The sequence below is a fragment of the Osmerus eperlanus genome, chromosome 4 (genome assembly GCF_963692335.1).
Source record: "Osmerus eperlanus chromosome 4, fOsmEpe2.1, whole genome shotgun sequence".
Classification (NCBI taxonomy): domain Eukaryota; kingdom Metazoa; phylum Chordata; class Actinopteri; order Osmeriformes; family Osmeridae; genus Osmerus; species Osmerus eperlanus.
In genome coordinates this window covers 13,904,265-13,923,490 of record NC_085021.1, presented here as the reverse complement: position 1 = coordinate 13,923,490, position 19,226 = coordinate 13,904,265, and the positions used below count along the sequence as shown (strand labels likewise).

The 19,226-nt window shown below is 45.7% G+C and overlaps 1 protein-coding gene across 4 annotated transcripts in view; it reads left to right on the top strand.

The window, feature by feature from the left end:
* scube3 (signal peptide, CUB domain, EGF-like 3) overlaps positions 1 to 19,226 on the top strand; it is a 57,032-nt gene that overhangs the window by 32,583 nt on the left and 5,223 nt on the right. The window contains exons 5-15 of one of the 4 annotated variants that reach the window (XM_062459317.1): positions 639 to 788; positions 1,703 to 1,819; positions 5,692 to 5,739; positions 9,164 to 9,280; positions 10,546 to 10,668; positions 14,992 to 15,108; positions 17,978 to 18,100; positions 18,272 to 18,388; positions 18,502 to 18,597; positions 18,681 to 18,797; positions 18,959 to 19,120. In XM_062459317.1, coding sequence (XP_062315301.1) covers positions 639 to 788; positions 1,703 to 1,819; positions 5,692 to 5,739; positions 9,164 to 9,280; positions 10,546 to 10,668; positions 14,992 to 15,108; positions 17,978 to 18,100; positions 18,272 to 18,388; positions 18,502 to 18,597; positions 18,681 to 18,797; positions 18,959 to 19,120 — 1,287 coding nt within the window. The remainder of the gene's footprint in view (positions 1 to 638; positions 789 to 1,702; positions 1,820 to 5,691; positions 5,740 to 9,163; positions 9,281 to 10,545; positions 10,669 to 14,991; positions 15,109 to 17,977; positions 18,101 to 18,271; positions 18,389 to 18,501; positions 18,598 to 18,680; positions 18,798 to 18,958; positions 19,121 to 19,226) is intronic. The other 3 variants (XM_062459318.1, XM_062459320.1, XM_062459319.1) reach the window with 3 other exon arrangements.

The following is a 19,226-nucleotide window of genomic DNA, read 5'->3' as shown; positions in this document are numbered from 1 at the left end:
GTAACCTGGGTCCCAGGCTCATGCCACAGAAGACCTGTGCTCCTCTCTTTCACATTTACACATCACACACTGTATGAATAATGCATTGTGGCAGTGTCACCTCTGGTACAGCACAGAACTATGGAGGCGTCCTCCGGTAAAGGCATCCTTACGTAATGAGTCCCAGCACATTTTTTTTTCTGCATTGAAAACAGTGAGAGTAGGGAGTGTTTGAACATGACCAGGGTGTGGTGCGAGGGACTTGGTTCATGTCTGAGAAGGTCATGTGATGGAGGCCTCTTCCACTGGGCCTGTAGAATGTGGTGCAAAGTTTAAAATGCTTCCTGAGTGTGTTCCACTGGCCTTTCCTTGGAAGGCGTTACCTCTTCTAAGGTTTTAGCTATGTAGGACGTGCTAGAGTTTGATCTTCTCTTCACACAGTCTCTTCTTTCTAGCCTAACACAAAGAACGTGTCCTAACAAGCCATCATCACTCCCTGAGACTTTGGCAAAGGGTGCTGTCCATGTCAGTCACCACGTGCAGACTGATTAAGTGTGTGTGTTTGTGTCTACAGTATGTGTGTGCGCTTGCGTGTGTGTTTGTGTCGAAGTAAATAGACCTCTCTCTCTCACTGTCTCACCCCTGTCCTTCTCCATTAGCAGCGCCGCCAGGAGGAACTAAGGAAGGGCCCACCTGTATGGATAAGAACCATGGCTGTGCCCACATCTGCCGTGAGACGCCCAAGGGAGGCATCGCCTGTGAGTGCAGACCTGGCTTCCAGCTCACCAGGAACATGAGGGACTGCAAGTGTAAGTAGGACACACCCAGATGACAGGATCATGTCAACTGGATGCAGATGTACACATCTATGTATCCACTTTATCTACCCTGCCAGCACTCTACAATGGTTTTAGGGGGGCGATTAACAGACTAGTCTTAAACCACCTGTTATCACAGCGAAAACCTGCCCATGACAGACTATGGAACCCCTCACACACACACACACACACACACTCCATGACCCCTCCACCCCCCACCCACACAAACTAATCCCGGGGTGCATACACGATGAAGTAGCTATCCCATTTTCATGAGCAAGGATGGGATCTTTTGAACCAAGACTGTAAACCTAGCAGGAGTAATGAGCGTTCATATTGTACAGTGTAGGGCAAGCAGGCCTGTTTCTCAGAGAGACCCAGAGGGATGGACAGCGCAACAGGGCTCATCCTGTCATGGCTGGGGCCAGGGCTGATGGGGGATTTGTCTGTGTTTAGATAAGGATTGGAGAAGTGTTATTCTACTGTTTTTTCGTGACGGCCCAGGAAGAAGACAGGAGGCGTGGAGGTGGGGGTGGGGGTGGGGGTGCAGACAGGATGGCGGTGGAATCCTGGGCTTGACTCTTTGTCGGTCTGTCATCACAGGTGTATTTAGAGTGCTAATGTCGACACACAACACTCTGACATTACTCACGCACACACACACACAATCAAAACATCCCTAGGCGTATTTGACACCCATTGTCATGTTGTGGAAATGTATGAAAGTCTCTCTGTCATTGCATGTTTTGTGGCCAGCATGAAATCTCTTGTGCCTTCAAGAAAAATTCAAGGAACGACATGTCAACATGTCAATATCAGCTAATATCGTATTCTTGATTTTTGATAATAGTTACGTGAAAGTGTATTTCTGTGCTTATATGTTGTCACTGTGTGCTACTTGGCAGTGACCTGTAACTACGGCAACGGGGGTTGCCAGCACATCTGTGAAGAGACTGATCAGGGGCCCAAATGTTCCTGCCACATGAAGTTTGCCCTTCACACTGACGGAAAGACATGTGTAGGTGAGTGAGCTCACCCTGGAGGGGCTGTGGACAAGAAGACAGACTAGAATCTGAGTTAGACTGCGGAAACACACCCCATCAATACTGTTCACACACTGGTAGGCAATGTCGATGAACTGATCAAAATAATATGTGAATACAGCATTCCTACTATTATTACTCCTTATAATGTTGACAAAAATGCATAATTATTCATCAAAATATAATAGTTATACAAACGCAGACCTACTCATCTGACACACAAGGACAAAAGGCTTCGTCTCTCTGCCCCTTCTCTGCTGCTGATGCTGCTGCTCTAGTTACTGCTGTAACCCTCTCTCTGCCCCTGCCCTGCCCTGGCCCTCTCCTCTCTCTGCTTTGCTAGCTCCTCTGCTCTCTCTCTCTCTCTCTCTCTCTGCCACCCATGCAGCCAGACAGACACAGCTCCTCAGGCCTCAGGTCAGCTCGTCAGTCATGCCACTCTTATTTGACCTGAGCTGACCTAATCTGGTCAGATCTACTGGGATCTGGTCATGTACTGTTCTCAGCTGAGCTAAACTGTGCAGACTGACCTTTAGGCGTTGCCCAGTTGAATTGCACTGCAGGACAGGTTTCTATGTAACCAACATTAGTTTTATTGTATTTGGCTGACCACAGACGTTTTTAGTTTGCGAGGCTGGTTGCAGGGTTTAGCTGGTTTTGGTGACTGGTAGATTTGTAGGCTGGTTCTGATGATTTTCTTGTGGTCACTTGACTAATCTCCACGTTTGAGTGGATGTTTGACTGGAAGGTTGCTTGTGATGGCTGGTCATTGCTCAAAGTCTGGGGGCCAGGCCTGTTTACCACAGGGCTGAGCAACTCCAGGTCCATGTCAAGGCCTGGTCAGGAACCATGTCTTTACCGCTGTTCAGCGCCAGGCCGCAAGGCCCGCCACAACCAAATGAGAGGTCTCAGCCTGGGCTCCCCAGCCTGGGCAGACCTGCGGTGGACATGCCAGCTGGGGGAGCAGGCCGTCAGGCAGGATCTCTGGTTTCCCCCACAACCTCTGGGGTTACAGGGGTGGATGGGGAAGCACTCTGCGGTTGCTACGTCTCCCAGACACTCTATTAGTTAATAAAATCCCCATAAAACAAACAAACCACCAAGAGGCCCTGACTGGAGAGTGAGTGACAGGATGATTGGAGCGGCTTCAACCAGGCCCTGCATCAGCCAGCCAGGACAGCCACCTTCATGAGAAAGCAAGCCTTCAGGATGAGAAAGGAATTCTATTCTGGTTCCAAAAAACTTGTCATGGTTTCTAAGCACGCAAACATCCAATCTGTCTTAACTAGTTTCATGTAGAAATCATTTTCGTCAACACTTTACCTTAAGGTTACATTAACTACTATTGTAACTACATAGTAATATCTATAGTTACAACATTGTAGTTGCATAGGAGGAACTGCTATGTAGTTACACGTCAGTATGGTTTAGCAGTAAAAGTTACAACACAAGTGAAACTTGGTATGGGGAAGTTGGGCTTTCCATTGGTAAGTGGATGTTAACATTGATCTTGTTTTGATAACACAACCTTCAGCTGTCCCTTTACAACATCCACTTACCCCATACACCTCTCACCTATACGGTGCCCTCTGACACTTTTTTAATAACCTACACTGCTAACACTTAATGCCATTAAATTACATACTATACCCATTCCTATGTTCCTATGTTTTTAATATTGTAGGTATTGCTATGTAGTTACATGACAGTTAATGTACCGTAACTTTAATGTAAAGTGTTACCCCATTTTCAGTCTGTGTGCTCACAGTATCAAGAGAGAAATGTAGCTTCTAGGCCCTCAATCCTTAGTCCCATCAGTCGTCATAGAGCCTGACCAAGCCTCATGAACATATTGTTGAACATTAGGGCTATACTCTACCTAACTATTACTGTACCTAAAGTTGATACCAAAATGTTGTAGTTGCTAAACCTTCTTCCCTCCTTCTTAGTATGAGGAATTTTTCATATCATACAGTTTCCTTAGAAACTCATTAGCACATTATCTGGGTTATACACTGTGTTATATATTCAAAGTGGGAATACCTCCAACACCTAATGAAACACTCAGATTGCACAATTGCCCTACACTGTGAATGGCTTTGTGCAGAAGATCCATTTAGTTCTTTCTGCATGCTTCAGACTTTTCTTTATTAATCATGTGTGGTGTTTCATGTGCAGTCTAGCAGATCTCCATTCATTGTGTTGTGTCTGTCTCCACACCCAAGCCACTATTCAACAATAGTGAGCAATGTGCAGCTCCGTCATATGACTCAGTTTGTTTCATCTTTTATGTCTGTGTCACTTTGACTTTATTGTTATAGTGCAAGTCAAAACAGATAGGCTTTTAGTGGTTATTGTGTCAGTGTAGAGCACCCTATGACCCCCCCCCCCCACACACACACACACACACACACACACACACACAAGTGCACACACATTAAGTGGTGTGATTTAATTTATCAAGAAAAACACATTTGATTACCAATCATTTCCATTAAGGTTTAATTTACAGCAAGCTGTCTCACTGTGCTTGTGTGTGTTTAGACATAAAGATTCTGTAGATCATCTTATCACAGCAGAAAGGACTAGACATTATGTGGAAGTATTCAAGCTGTTAGTACCGCAAATCATAAACATCCCCAAATAGCAGGCAGATGCAGACATGCTTTGGAGTTGCAATCATCTGAAGAGTTAGTCACACTATGCCATCCATCCACACATACACACACACCGACACACACATACACAAACAACCCACATGCACAGATACAAACACAACATATACATGCATGTAAACACAAAGAGCTGCTCTGTCCACATGCTCAAGCGAGTAACTCACAAACATACTTGCATTTCGGGTGGTCCATGTATTCACAATGTATAGTGGTGTGTTGGAATGCATATGACAGCACCCTGTCTTCCTGTCTCTCTGCGTAGGCTAGAAGCATGGTTTTTAGGTAGGGCATGTTGGGATGGAGTCATGTTGGGGTTACTATGGCATTGGATGTAAACATTGCATGCTGTGCGGTCTCCTAGACAAGGAAAAGAAGTACCACTGCTTCTAATGGGTTTCTATGACTGTAGGGCGGGGCATGGAGTTGTTATCAATCACTGATCTGACATCATAGTCATGATTGGATAACCAGGGTAGCAGTGACATTATAGTTTTTGACTACTCAACATCCCATTGAATGGCTGACAGCAAAGTGGCCCATAGTCTGAGTCTGGGAGAATGAGTCTGGCTATCCCTTTTCTGCCTACTTAACGCTGCAAACTTTCTTTCTTCTATCATAACTTTTTAACAGTTTATACTAATGCTAGTTTGAAAACAACAACTTTGCCTGGTTTGTGTGTTTGCATGAATGCATTTTAGGAAATGCAACTTTTTCCTTGAGGTGTCACCCTCGCTCTTTCTATTGATAAAGATCTGTCATCGCCATTTTTGAAGCTAATCATGACAGTATTTGGCCAGATCTTGTCAAATTTGTCTTTATTTATTGATTGTTTGAATGTGTAACCCAGATCAGAGGGATGGGGTGGTACAGTATGTATTACATAAATCTAAATCAAATACAACTTTATTTATATAGCGCATTTTATACCAGAAGGCAACACAATGCGCTTACACATACTCTGTAGAATACCAGCAAGCTCACATACATCAACACTGCAGCTTACATTGTCTTGATTACAGGTGTTCTGGCAAATGGTTTAACAAAGAGCACTAAAGCAGTGTTTTTGCAATGTGTGTGTGTGAATGCATGTGTGTGCGAATGCATGCGTGTGTAAGTGTGTGTGTGTGTGTGTATGTGCGTGCGTGTGTGCGTGCGTGTGTGTGTGTGTGTGTGCAGGGGAGAGGAGTGTCCAGCCCCCGGCAGTCCCTCAGCTGTTTTCCAATGGTAAATATCTCTGTTCCTCTGACTCCCCTGTGGGGGTCCTGATTGGGTGTTGGGAGGAGGGGAAAACTAACCTATCACATGCTGACTAGTCCCCTCCCTCCCAGAGGGGCATCATCCTTCTGACCCCTGACCCCTGACACCTCCCCATCTTCCTCTTCCTTCTGTGAATGCCATTTCAATAACAATGGTGGCTGCCTATGTCACACCATGCCTTTTTAAAACCCAGCTGGTGAAGGAGATCTTTAGAACATGAACTCTTCATAGCAGATTACAGTATAAACCTGATAGTATCAAAACATCAGCGTCTTTCATTTCCATCAGTGTCCTTCATTTTAAGAGTTTCCATCACTAGGTGTTTCCCTATTAGACAGTATATCTGTGAATGACCCTTGTAGAATGTGAGTACCCTTTGATTGATCATAGTAGGTGTATTACTAATGACTGAGTTAGAAATGTATTGACCTTTCTGAAAGGCCCAAGGCTCTCTTATCCAATTATTGTGATGGCTCTTTAGAACCAGCCAAAGGGCTCTGGGTTTATTTGTGTTTTCAATCAGCTGCAATGCATGGACTAAGCTGCACCACAGTGTGCTGGGCTGAATCGGGCACATCTCCTTAGCCTCGCTGAAGCTCCATTGGCATGGTATTAGCTCCTGAGAGCCAGCCAGAAGGCCGGCCGTGATCTGATCCTCTGATGATGGAACACATGACACCTCTCATGTCAACACCTCTCATGGTTCATGTCAACTTGGACCAAATGTTTTATACACAAAATAGCACTTTTGCTAGTCATCATGTGCCTGGAAAGTATGGTCTTTGTTATACAATGTATTCCAGAATTGAAGAATGAAAGTACTACTCTTTCACAGATATTGTTTTTACATTTGGATAATTGAAATTACCATATTATGATAAATATAATCTTGTAAAATATTTATGACCCTATTGATTGAATAGTCAGTGAAAGCAAGTTAGCCCAATTTTCCGGATTAATGATACTATTGTGATGTAACAAAGATGACAAGGAAATAAATACATAAATCGAATTCATTTAAATATTTCAAACATTGGCAGACCAAAGAAATATGACTAAATTAGACTTGCTCTGTTACAAATGTTACAAATAAAGAGATAGAAAGGTTGGAGGCGGTACAATGATTGTTATAAAACTAACAGTGAGTAACAAGTTGTTACCATGGAGGCGTGTGGTCATAGCAGGGGGCCTGCCAAACTTTACAGCTACCTAATGAGGCCAGACATGGACACAACCAGCCATGACATAACTTCACTCCCCTGTTGATTTCAAAGAGGCTGAAAACTAGTGGTGGTTAGCATCTGATCACGTGTGTTTTTTGTTACTGAAAAAGCCTTCACCTCTTGATCTCATTCTCTATCCAGTCAGCAGCTCTCTCTAGAAAGTGACTGACTGCATGACTGCTGTTGGCTCCACACATACAGAACTGTATGTAGGCCTAGCTTATACAGTAGCTTGTTGGTGTGTGTTCCGTTTAAGGCCCCATTATTTTAAAGGGTGAATAGTCATTGATTTTTGATGTACAGTACACCAGCGTAGCTATAGTGCTGTAACAGATCTGACTGGGTACTGGAATAAACCTTGTTTGTGCATTGGTAGAGTTGGGTTATAAGAGCTTTTGGGGGATTTTGAATGTAAATGCGGACCAAGCCATAACTACGGCCATGTCCATAAGAATCTATAACCTTAATTGTGTTGGATTGGCAGTCAATGAAAAGTCAGTCATCCCATTAGTAAAATATGTTCCAAGTCATCACATCATACAATTTCTGCTATACTGTAGAGTGAGATGCATTCACATCACATTAACATATGGAACCCATAAAGACCTCGCACTTGACATGTCACAACCTTCATATTGGGATGTGTTTACGAAAGTCTGCCCACTGTTCATTTTGGGCTACAACCCAATATACTGTTAATGTGCCTGGTCTCCATCCAGAAAACACAACCCACACGCATACCAGAGTTAGTGTTTCTCTCCCCCTTTTTTATTGGAATGCCATAATGTCATAAATATTTATTTTCCCCCTGAAACACATTATCATTACTGTTTGGTGAGATGGCTGTCTGCTAACTGACTAAGCATTTTGTAGACATGTCCCGACAGTCTTCTCTCTCTGCTTGCCAACTCGCAGTGCCTCATAGTGTGCAATTTATAAAAACACTCTGTGCCACACACTCATGGCTGGGCAGTAGGACTCACTCAGGCTACCTGCACCCAAACAGGGCTGTGGAGCCACAGACATCCCCAGGTCCCAGGGTATGTTTACAGTAGTTGTCTGCCCCGTCATGGGTGCTACCTTCTGTGCAGTTTCATGTCAGAGAGAAGAGAGTGAGGTGTTTCCCCATAGGGAGCAAGATCCGGTGTGGAAACTGAGGCAGCTGGGCCTCCTCTCCAGTGCCACGTGTGAGAGGGCTTCTCTGTACCAGCCCAACCCCGCCAGCGTTCTGCGGTGAAGCCATCAGCCACTCCAGCTGTGCTGTTGCCATTTATGAGATAGGCTCATGGGTCCTTAATAGACTTGGTTTGTGAATAAACTGCCGACCAATATCCCTGCTGCCAACAGAGCTACTTCACCTGATTATCCTGAAAGTTGTACATAAGGTTTGGGGGTTTTAATGGAGTTATTTTAAGCCATTGGAGATGCTGCAGTAGATTATTACGACTGTGAGCTCTTTAAAGAGAGGAACATATTTTCCTCTGTTTTTAAGTGAAAGTCTCAGTGGAATTTGACTGTATCTGTAGGTGAAGACCTGGCTATCCTTCCCTGTCTGACTACCCTTTCGTCCTCAAATAAGTCTTGCTAACGCAGAAACCTGGCCTTCTGAAATTGCTTTTTTATCCCCCAAATGCCTGGAAGGTGTTGTCGAAGCCGTGAAAAACATGATTTTAAAGAGGCGCATCTGTGAAGAAGTGCAGCAGTGGTCCTCGTGATGAGGCGAGGCTGATGTCCTACTCTAACACTGAGGGGGTCCTGACTCACCTTTACTCGGGAGCAGGAACACAGACACACACACATACTTGCTCACACTTACACACATGCTTGGTAATATGTATTCTGATTAACAAAACTCTCAGCATTCTTGCCCTGTCTCTTATGCATAGCATAATATAATCGATTCTTTTCAGTGTTATTTAATGTGAATTATTGAATAGTTGATGGATTTCTAACTGTAGCCCTCAGCAGTCAATTTTCCCTTAAGTTGCCAAGAGAACTAATCTTTCCCACTTTTGTTTACTTAATCCAATTCTTTTAACCTTGTTATATACTGGAATGAATGAATGTTTGCATGTTCTTATATGTTGGGTTGGAGGAACAGTTGAGGAGTTCTAGACCTTGTTCTTTCTACAGTCTGATGGTTGCTGTTGCTGTCTCTTGTTCGGCAGAGACCTGTGCTGTTAACAACGGTGGCTGTGACAGCACGTGTCATGATGCGGTCACAGGCGTCCGCTGCAGCTGTCCTGTCGGCTTCACTCTGCAACCAGACCGCAAGACCTGCAAAGGTAGAGTACACTGCCCCTCAGCAAGCCCACCCTCATCCACCTGTCACTCACCTCATACAAGCAGCACTCTTTCACATGCCAATCAGGTACAATCCACTCACTCAGGCTGTCAATCATGTGGATAATGACTGTTAACCTACCCTAACCCACACTTTGTTAGTCACAAAATTCCATAATCCTGTCATCTACTCTGCTCTCTTTTTTCATCTCACAGCTATTACACCTGTTACAACCCAACGTTCAAACATCCATCACTCATACACTTCTAATGTAATGTATTCACCTCTGGGCATGTTGCTTAAGATTCAGTAGAACTGGGCTACCACTGCACTGATAATGTTTCACACTGTATGACTGGACACATGTACAACTTACACGCCTGGTCCCCTGCCTCTTGCACAGGAAACCAGGGCAGAATGGTTTTCATCATCATTGTTTAGCATCTTAAACTTCTGAAGGTTGACTCATCTTTCCCATTTGACATGTGCAATGTAATTTATTCAAAGAGGAAACATGTGTTTAATTACTTTAATGTTTGGGACAAACAAAGAAAATGTAAAATTGACAAAGAGAGGGAGACGTGCTGGACAAGCAGCATTCCTGCTGCCAAGATGCCAAGAATAGGAATCTGCTTCCCCTCCAGTCCTCATAACATTACACTAACAACTCTGATAAAAGTACATTGGCTTTTATTAGTTTGGTCTGAAAACTAAGAAATGAAAAGCTAACTCAGACAGCACTGGCACAAGAAACAGCAGGCGAGGCTCTCTCTCAGGCAAGGGGGAGACAGAGTCAGAGAGACAGAGACAAAGAAAGAAAGAAAGAAAGAAAGAAGGAAGGAAAGAGGAGAATATTATTTTATTCCGTTTCTGATGCATTTATTTCAACCAGATGATATGGTCTCCCTCCAGAGACAAACGGCTTAGAACCGTGAATCAGATTTAATCAGAACCACAACCAAACCTGCCAGGCCTAGCCACCAATAAAGCAACAGTGAGCACATGATAAATCGATCGGACATCAACCAGAAAAAAAATTTGCACATTGATGAATAAAGGCAGAACTGCACCCGCCCCCCCCCCCCCCCCCCCCCCATGAGGCACGCTATGGTTGGATCCTACCCCTTAGAGAACATGGCTCAGTGAGGAAATCATTGACTCCCCTATGCATATCTCTTTTAGGAAAACAGCCAGTACGGTACCCAGCCACAAGCAGCATTCTACACACAATACCCTCTAAACTGACAGTTTATTCTCTCTCCCCAGACATTGACGAGTGTCGTCTGAACAACGGGGGTTGTGACCACGTGTGCAGGAACACTGTGGGCAGTTTCGAGTGCAGCTGCAAGAAAGGCTACAAATTGCTGACCAATGAAAGGACCTGTCAAGGTAGGAACCCACCCTTCTGCTCTGGCTGATGTGGTTCCCTCCAAACAGCAAGGATTTAGTGGATGCTAAGGATCCTGGGGCATTCTAAAGCCTTTCAGACTGACAGTTGTTGGTAAGGTAATATAAGTGTGGTTCTGCATCATGCCTCCTGAGTGTTTTGGCTGCTGACCTGGCCTCTCTGGCCTCTCTGGCCTCTCTGGCCTCTCTGGCTTCTCTGGCCTCTCTGGCCTCTCTGGCCTCTCTGGCCTCTCTGGCTTCTCTGGCCTCTCTGGCCTCTCTGGCCTCTCTGGTCTCTCTGGCCTCTCTGGCTTCTCTGGCCTCTCTGGCCTCTCTGGCCTGGCCTCTCTGGCCTGGCCTCTCTGGCCTCTCTGGCTTCTCTGGCCTCATTGGCCTCTCTGGCCTGGCCTCTCTGGCCTCTCTGGCTTCTCTGGCCTTTCTGGCCTCTCTGGCTTCTCTGGCCTCTCTGGCCTCTCTGGTATCTCTGGCCTCTCTGGCCTCTCTGGCTTCTCTGGCCTCTCTGGCCTCTCTGGCCTCTCTGGCCTGGCCTCTCTGGCCTGGCCTCTCTGGCCTCTCTGGCTTCTCTGGCCTCTCTGGCCTCTCTGGCTTCTCTGGCTTCTCTGGCCTGGCCTCTCTGGCCTCTCTGGCTTCTCTGGCCTCTCTGGCCTCTCTGGCCTCTCTGGCTTCTCTGGCCTCTCTGGCTTCTCTGGCCTCTCTGGCTTCTCTGGCCTCTCTGGCCTCTCTAGCCTGTTTGTCAAGGAGAGCCTGTGGTAGCCACAGCTCAGCGGGGGACCGGGGAACTAGTTGCAGAACAAATAAAGAGTTTGCCGTGGCGGAGTACAGGTGTGGAGAATTAGAACTACAGCTCTGAACCAACCCCTGTGTCTTGGGCAGAATCAACCCTCTTAGAAACATCTGGAAAGAGAGGACTGCAGGACTCACGCAGTGGAAAAACAGATGACGTGCATTTCTTTCTCTTTCTTTATTGATGTGGTCAATCAATATCCAGCCTGGTATGGATCATCGTCATGCAAGGGATTCAGCTTTGAATTGTACCATCCTATGTAGTATGTACACAGTACAATGATGGACAGTAGCAGTCATTTTATGTGACAACCCGATGAACTACAACTCCGGAAAAGATTAATAATTTGAAATAGTTTTTAGCAATGCACCTATCGCAAATATCCAGAGAATTCAGCCTTGTGGTTTTTTTCATTACACAGCCCTTGGAATTTGCTTTTGTGTTGTGTTACAAAGTACTGCTGTACAATACTGGAGCGCTCTGTTTTGTCTGGTGGGAAGGGCTTTTGATAAATCTTTTCTTTTCCTCCCAGTCCTTGACCTCCCACCCTCCTTCTCATCACTCTCTACCTGCCAAGTTACAGGGGAGAGGCTAAATGAGACCACGCCCAACAGTAAAAGAGTAATTGTTTTCAAATTGCTTACAGGTTGGTGCAGCTGGTACAATAATATGTGGTATCATCAACTCCTATGTGGAATACTGTGTAATTTCAGTATGCCTTGGTACAAAGAAGCAGGCCTGGGATTCTGCTTCTTGTGGCTTTAGATAGATGGATAGGAGGTCCTGCTGTAAACCAACAGTACAACTGGAGACCTCTAAACTGTGAACGAACAACATCAAGCATCAAGTAGTTGGCCCAACGACAATGAAGTATAACACACAAGACCAAACAGTACTACCATAGGCGTTGTTTAATTGTTTAACTTCAACAAGAATATACTGCTCGACTCTGCTGATCACACTCTAATCTTGGTTTTTCTGCATACATTTCTATCCAGCTTTCAAATCATGGTATCAATCTATCAAATCACAACTGTAAAATTGTGTGTTTGATTTGAGTAGCTGTTGATTTTTATCTTACAACTATGCAAACCATTAAGTGACACTTGATTTAATGAGACCTATTCCTGAAAGTATATTGAAGCGTTATAAATCCAGCTGTCACTTGCAATGTATCAGCCTGTAGAGTGAGGGGCTTAGGGTGTTGTTCAAGAAAGTATACAGGGGGTAGTGAAGTGTAGATTGGACTCTAAGCCTGCTGGACTCACTCCAGGCATTCCTCACTACTGTCAACACACAAACACACACACAAACACATACTGTCACCCCCCATCCCAAGCTAAGTCCCATGGGGGCATTGTGGGAGTTACTTTATCAGATCCCCCGTCTTCTGGTGAAGAAGGGGCATCTATGATAAGGGTGTTATCTGTTCTCCGTAAACAGCTTTTCATTTTCTCTGTCCTGCTTTGTTTCACTATTCTATTGTTGAAACATTGATTTAGTCTTGTGGGTTGTGACTGTGTGTGATGGGAGGCAGAGGTGAAAGGTGAGCCTTGGGGCAGCTTGTCTCAGTGAGTCAACAGAGTCAGACAGGAGGACAATATTTTGGTGACCTGTAGCTCTGCTTTTAGATGTTCATCTTGCTCAGTGAGAGTGATATGGCACCCCATAAATAGCTCAGCTAAGTGAAACTGAGATGCTGTGATTGAGAAGGCCAGACAAGGGTGTTACTGTCTGTCTAAGTTCCAAGACTGCAGCCAGTGTTCTCTGTGTCTGTCCTCCTCTCTGGTGTCGTGGTCTCCAGCACGTACACTCACCCCTCGTCCTGCCCGGCTCCTGCATACCTCACCTGCCAACCATACCATCATACAGGATCATTCAACATGGCCAAAAGCCACCACCATGTCATTGCGCTGCTCTAAGTACCGCGCAGTCCTTACTGCCAGAAATAGGGCTGACAACAGAGGGTTCTAGGTTATTTCCTCAGACTATCAAAAACATTTTCAAATGTGAAATGCCTAGGACATCTCATCAGTAATGTCAGCCCCTAAGCCTTACCCAGCACCGGCTCTTCAGAATGTGTTGTCATGGGGGATGACCAAAGGTCCCCCAAGAGGACAGAATAGGAGACATTTCGGTGTGAACTGGTTGTCATGGGGAGTGATGCACACTGTACAAAATATCAAAAATATAAAACACTTTTATTTGTCCCCGATGTTCAGTGTCAGACAGAGCTGAACTTCCATTTGGGAAGTTCAGCTCCCCCCGTTCCTCTAATTGGCATTTAATGTATACTATCATCACTATACATCAGACTTTATTATGTGTTTGAAAGACAGTTCCTTAAAACCAGAAAAAGAAGGCTCATGGTGGGAGAGATGAGACAGTGATATGCTTGGGAGCTTCTAAACATTTCAGTCCTATTCAATTTAGCCAATTAAATCCTCTATAAAGATATAACAAGGCTCCATTCTCTTCCTAGCCAAGCCTTCTGCACAGGCAGTCTGGGCATGACACTGTTAATTACCGACATTTCAAAACTTCAAAAACCAAATGGCCTCCTTACTCCCTGTATGGGTCTAATGATCTAGGGTCCATTGTACTGAGAAAGGACAGAACAGGAGAACATGTATGGGGGAGTAGTGCAGCTCCATTCAGCCCATACAAGCTCCAATCTAAATGGTAACAATAGACAGGAAGAGGTTGTTGTGCAGTGGGTGGCAGGTGGCAGGGAGGGGTGGCAGGGTCAGGTATGGGGGAGAGAGCTGGAAGAACATGGGGGAGAGAGCAGGGTCAGGTATGGGGGAGAGAGCTGGAAGAACATAGGGGAGAGAGCAGGGTCAGGTATGGGGGAGAGAGCTGGAAGAACATAGGGGAGAGAGCAGGGTCAGGTATGAGGGAGAGAGCTGGAAGAACATGGGGGGCCAGGGCTCTGAAGACAGAACCATGACCCTGCTCTGTTCTCACATTTCTCTGCATTCCTTGATAAGCAAGACTGCGTCTTAGACAAACGATTTCCACATGGCCTCAGACCTTAAGGCCGGGAGGGTAGAGAGATAGCCGACTGGAGGAGGGATCATTAGTAACAATGAAGGCCTCATTTAAAGTGGGGGTGAAACGGAGACAGGAGGTGATTGACAGGTAGCAGTGAAGTACAGCCATGTGGACCTGGTATAAGGGTGTGTTTCCTGTGTGCTGCACTCTGGAGGAAGGCAGCCACCTTCAAACACCACATAAAATCATTATCAATTTAGAAGAAACTATAATTGTGGTTTGTCAGGTTTTTGATTGATTGTAATTTATGACTAGTCCAATCTGTCACAAATATAAAATTTTGGTTTAGTGTGAACTATTTGAGAGCTTATGTAACATTGCTCTCGGGCAAATGAGCTCTGAAGTTTTGTTGTTCTTAAAAGCTCGGTTTTTAAGTAAAAAAAAAAAACATGTTTTAAGAAATTGCGTAACAGATTTCTTCCCTTCACGTCTGAAACCCAGTGTCTCTCTCCCCACTCTCTCCGCAGACATCGACGAGTGTTCCTTCGACCGGGCATGTGACCACTCCTGTGTCAACTCCCCTGGTAGTTTCCAGTGCTTCTGTCATAAAGGCTATGTTCTGTACGGCCTGGCACATTGTGGAGGTGAGGTGACACTTCTATTTCCCCTCTCAATTCCTCTCTCCATCCCATCAATCACAGGTCCACCACACGTCCTCTAGATCCCACACCTCACTGCTAACTTCTCTCCTGTACATCTCAGGTTTGTTTAGAACACCACAATACACTTGGACTGTCATTATGGCAGTACTTCTGCTAAGTATAGCCTCTTATGTAGGCTTCCTCTGTGTACTGTATTTCATGGCAGTCTGGTAAATAATGCTCCCTAAGATAGCTACAGTATTTAGTCTAGTGCTTGCAGATGGGGTGTGGGGTATGGGTTATGGCGAGGGTGGGGCTGGGGGTGGGAGTGGGGGTGGGGCTGGGAGTGGGGCTGAGGGTGGGGTTAGATGTGTCAGTGGGACTGTGTCGTGGTGCTCTCTGCTGGTGCTCCAGAACAGCCCACTGTGCTAGAGCCAACGGAGAGAGTTTTGTGTTCCAAACTGCAGCTCAGGTCTACACGCCTGGAGGAGAGAGTCAAAGGGGTAGGGGCTGGGAGGTTGGCGCATGAGGGAGTTTTCCCAGAGCTCATCAGCCTGTTTCAGTGTCACCTTAGATGGCGTGTGTATCGCCTGCTAAGATCTGCCACAGTCTCCAGAGCCTGAAGGCACGAGGGGAGGTGGAGGACAGAGAGAGATGGCACGCACCCTCAGCACACAGACCAAGAACGTTGCAAGGGTTTCTCTTTTGCAATGCATCTGTCACCTGTGCTTTTGACAGGTCTACCATTCTAGGAATGTTATGACAGCAGTATTTGTAGCTTCTAGGAAATGCAATGTTGCAAATACTAGGTGCATGAGGGTAAAAAACATGATATATACATCATTAAAAACACATATGTAAACCTAGAAAATGGAGTGGTAAGGAATGTAGATGGTCGCTGGGCTAGCATGAGTCCTTCATGCTATTGTAGAGAGATGGTGATGAATGACTTCCCCATCCTCCTTGTGCCCGGCATCCAAACTGTTAGATAACCCAGAGATTTACGGTCCTGCCCCTGCGTCCTGCCCCCTCTCCCAGGGGTGACCAAGGCTATGTTTTTCCTTGTCTGGTGCATCAGCAGAAATATAGACAAACACCCCTGAAACATCCCTTGCTCACAACTTAACAATGGGCTCACCCCAAACAACCTCTCCTGAGTCGGTCCCATGCTGCCCAGGAAACTGGGAGGACCTGTAGTCTGCCCCCAGACGTGAGCTGAGGGCAGAGATGGCAAAAGTACACACATCCTTCACGCAAGTTGAAGTAAAGAAGTATGGACTATACTTAAGTAAAAAGTAGTACTTACTACTACCTGCTTAAGTGTTTTAGTAAAAGGTTGCCAGAAAGGTTGCCAGAAAAATCGATACATTCATACAAAAATAAACTACATATAGACATGCAGTGCATTCGCCAGGAATCCTTTTTGACATATGACATATGATATGATGATATGTCCATGGGTGATCAGGAATGTCTCTATTCTAAGTCATGTCAGCATCGCTAACACCCTCTGTCTCATCCATAACGTTAGCCATAAGCTTAGAACAGGCCGTTACTTTGTAGGGTGCTGTTACCCAAACAAAGAGAAACTCCACAAGGCCCCGCAGCCAATAATGTAGACCTATTAGCGTATAGACTTTCTATCCTCAGACCAGCTGGCCAGTGCTGTGCCTGTGTGTCAGGCTTGGCACATGGATGTCATCACAGATGTTGATATGACTTGGAGAAAGAATTGCAGGCACAGGCCTTGCTGATTCATGAGGTCAGCATCAGCGCCTAAAAGGCATCCTCTTCTTTCCTCCCTCACACTCTCATTTGACATGAACTTCTCCCTGCTCCCAAAGAGTTCACTGCCTCTGAGCATTTCTACAAAGAGAGAGGGAGAGTGAACTCGATGGCTCTGCTCATCGCAGGCGTGAAAATCAAAAGATAGGAGAGGGCTTGTCTTCCATATTATCTTGTTTCGAGGGGGTTTTCTGTGTTTTTCTCTTATTCAAATGGGGCTGCCTGCCATGGAGGTCAGACATCCGCAAGGACGCGTCGCGTCTGACAGGCTGAGTGCTGCTGGCAGAGTAACAGCAGCCAAACACTCCTGATGAAGTCATCATCATCTCCATCTGGGAGTGAGGAGGCGTGCAGACTGCTTTTATTCACTCTGAATAATTGAATTGGACAGGGAAGAACATTGTATATCAGCAGGCCACATCATCAATCATGGACATTATCCCTGTCTGTCTTTCACACCCTCTCGCTTGGTTTCTCCGTCACTTACACTGGCCTCCATCATCCTCCCCACTCTCTAATAAAGTCATTTTCTGCCTCATGCCCCAGCTCCATCTGGTTTGGAGTGGTTTGATTCCTTGTGTGTGTCGACATGTGTGCGTGTGTATGTGTGTGTGACTGTTTGTGTGTGACTGTTTGTGTGTGTGTGTGTGTGTTATTGTTTGTGTCAAAAAGGGTTTTGAATGTAGCCCTCTCTGTAGTCTGCTTCCAACTCTGCCTCGCAAAGCTTTAGAGAGGAAATAATTTCCAACTGAGAAATGTTGTGGGGTGATATCACATGTCCTGGATTAAAGATCAAATGAGCAATCAAGCGTGTTTACAAAAACACACATTCATCTTCTCTAGATGGGATCACTGACAGAATCAGATGAGCTGGCCTCACAGAGGTTCTGCAACTACAGTCATCAGAACACATTCACTCGACTGTTTATACTGCCCTCTGAAGCATCAGTCCAGCCACATGTACTGGCTCTCACACACTTTACAGGGATATAAGAATGGATATATAAATTGAGTGAGTGAGCGAGCGAGTGAGCAAGCAAGGGGTTTGTGTTTGCATTGTCATCGTCTGAATCCCGTTCCTTTGTAGATATTGACGAGTGCAGTATAAACCGCGGTGGATGTAAATATGGCTGTGTTAACACGCTGGGGAGCTACGAGTGTACCTGTCCCCCTGGATACAAGCTCCACTGGAACAAGAAAGACTGCATCGGTATGGAACAACACTGCCATCCAGTGGCTGAAAAGCTGTAACTCAACATTGACATTGTAACAACACAATGACAGAGTGGCACAATGCTCTTAAGATAACACTCTCATAGGTCTTTCAGCGTCATAAAACTGTATGATTGTGTGATGTTGTCTTTTATGATGCTCCTCTTAGAGCTGGTAAAATGTCTGTCTGGACTTGTGGCTCCAAAAGCCACTCTGACCTGCAGCAAGACGGGCAAGAAAGAAAGCTGTTCCCTCACCTGCGCCTCCAAAGCTCATTATCTGGCAGGTGAATGACTGACACAAGCTTTTCTAAGTATACTGACAGACTAACCACAGACCAATATCAAATGCACTGTGTGCAGTGAATGTGTAAGACTGTGTGACTGGCTTTGTTTTCAGAGTCTGACAGCAGCTACTCTGTGAGCTGTGGCATTCCCATCCTCCGGGGCAAGAACGCATCCAGGCTGAACACCAGCAACAGTCACAGCTGCATTGGTAAGCACACAGCCAGAGGCGGACGTTGGTCCAAGTCAAGGTCAATTGTACCCTCCCATCCACTCTGCTCTGTTTGTCTGTAGAGACTCTGGCCCCTCCAGTGAAGCAGACGGCCTCTTTCAAGATCAAAGATGCCAAGTGTCACCTCCACCCCAAGCTAACTGGCCGGGCAGAGGACAGGGGCCGGGCACTGGGGCCAGGTAAAGACTTGGCCGTGTCATTGTGTTTCAACAACTCTTATGTTGTTATGGTGGTTTCTCATGAGGACAGATCACATTTTAACCGGTTGAAGTCACTACTAACCCATGATTGACTGCGATCTCAGATCTCAGTAACTGAACTAGTAAGACTGTGTTTCTAGGAGGTGGACAGCCCTGCACTAACTGCCTGGTGACGTTTGTCAACCTCAAATGTGACTCTTCTAAGAAGGCTAAAGGGCGACGTGCCCGTAACCCTACCAACAAGGAAGTGACACGTATCACCCTGGAGCTAGAGGCAGAGGTCAAGCCTGGCGACACCACAGGTCAGGATTAAACCTTCATAACTGTATAATACATGATCGTCATTAATACTTTAGCCAGACTTCCCATTAACAGCAATAGTATGTTAAGCTAGGGAGAGAACATCTG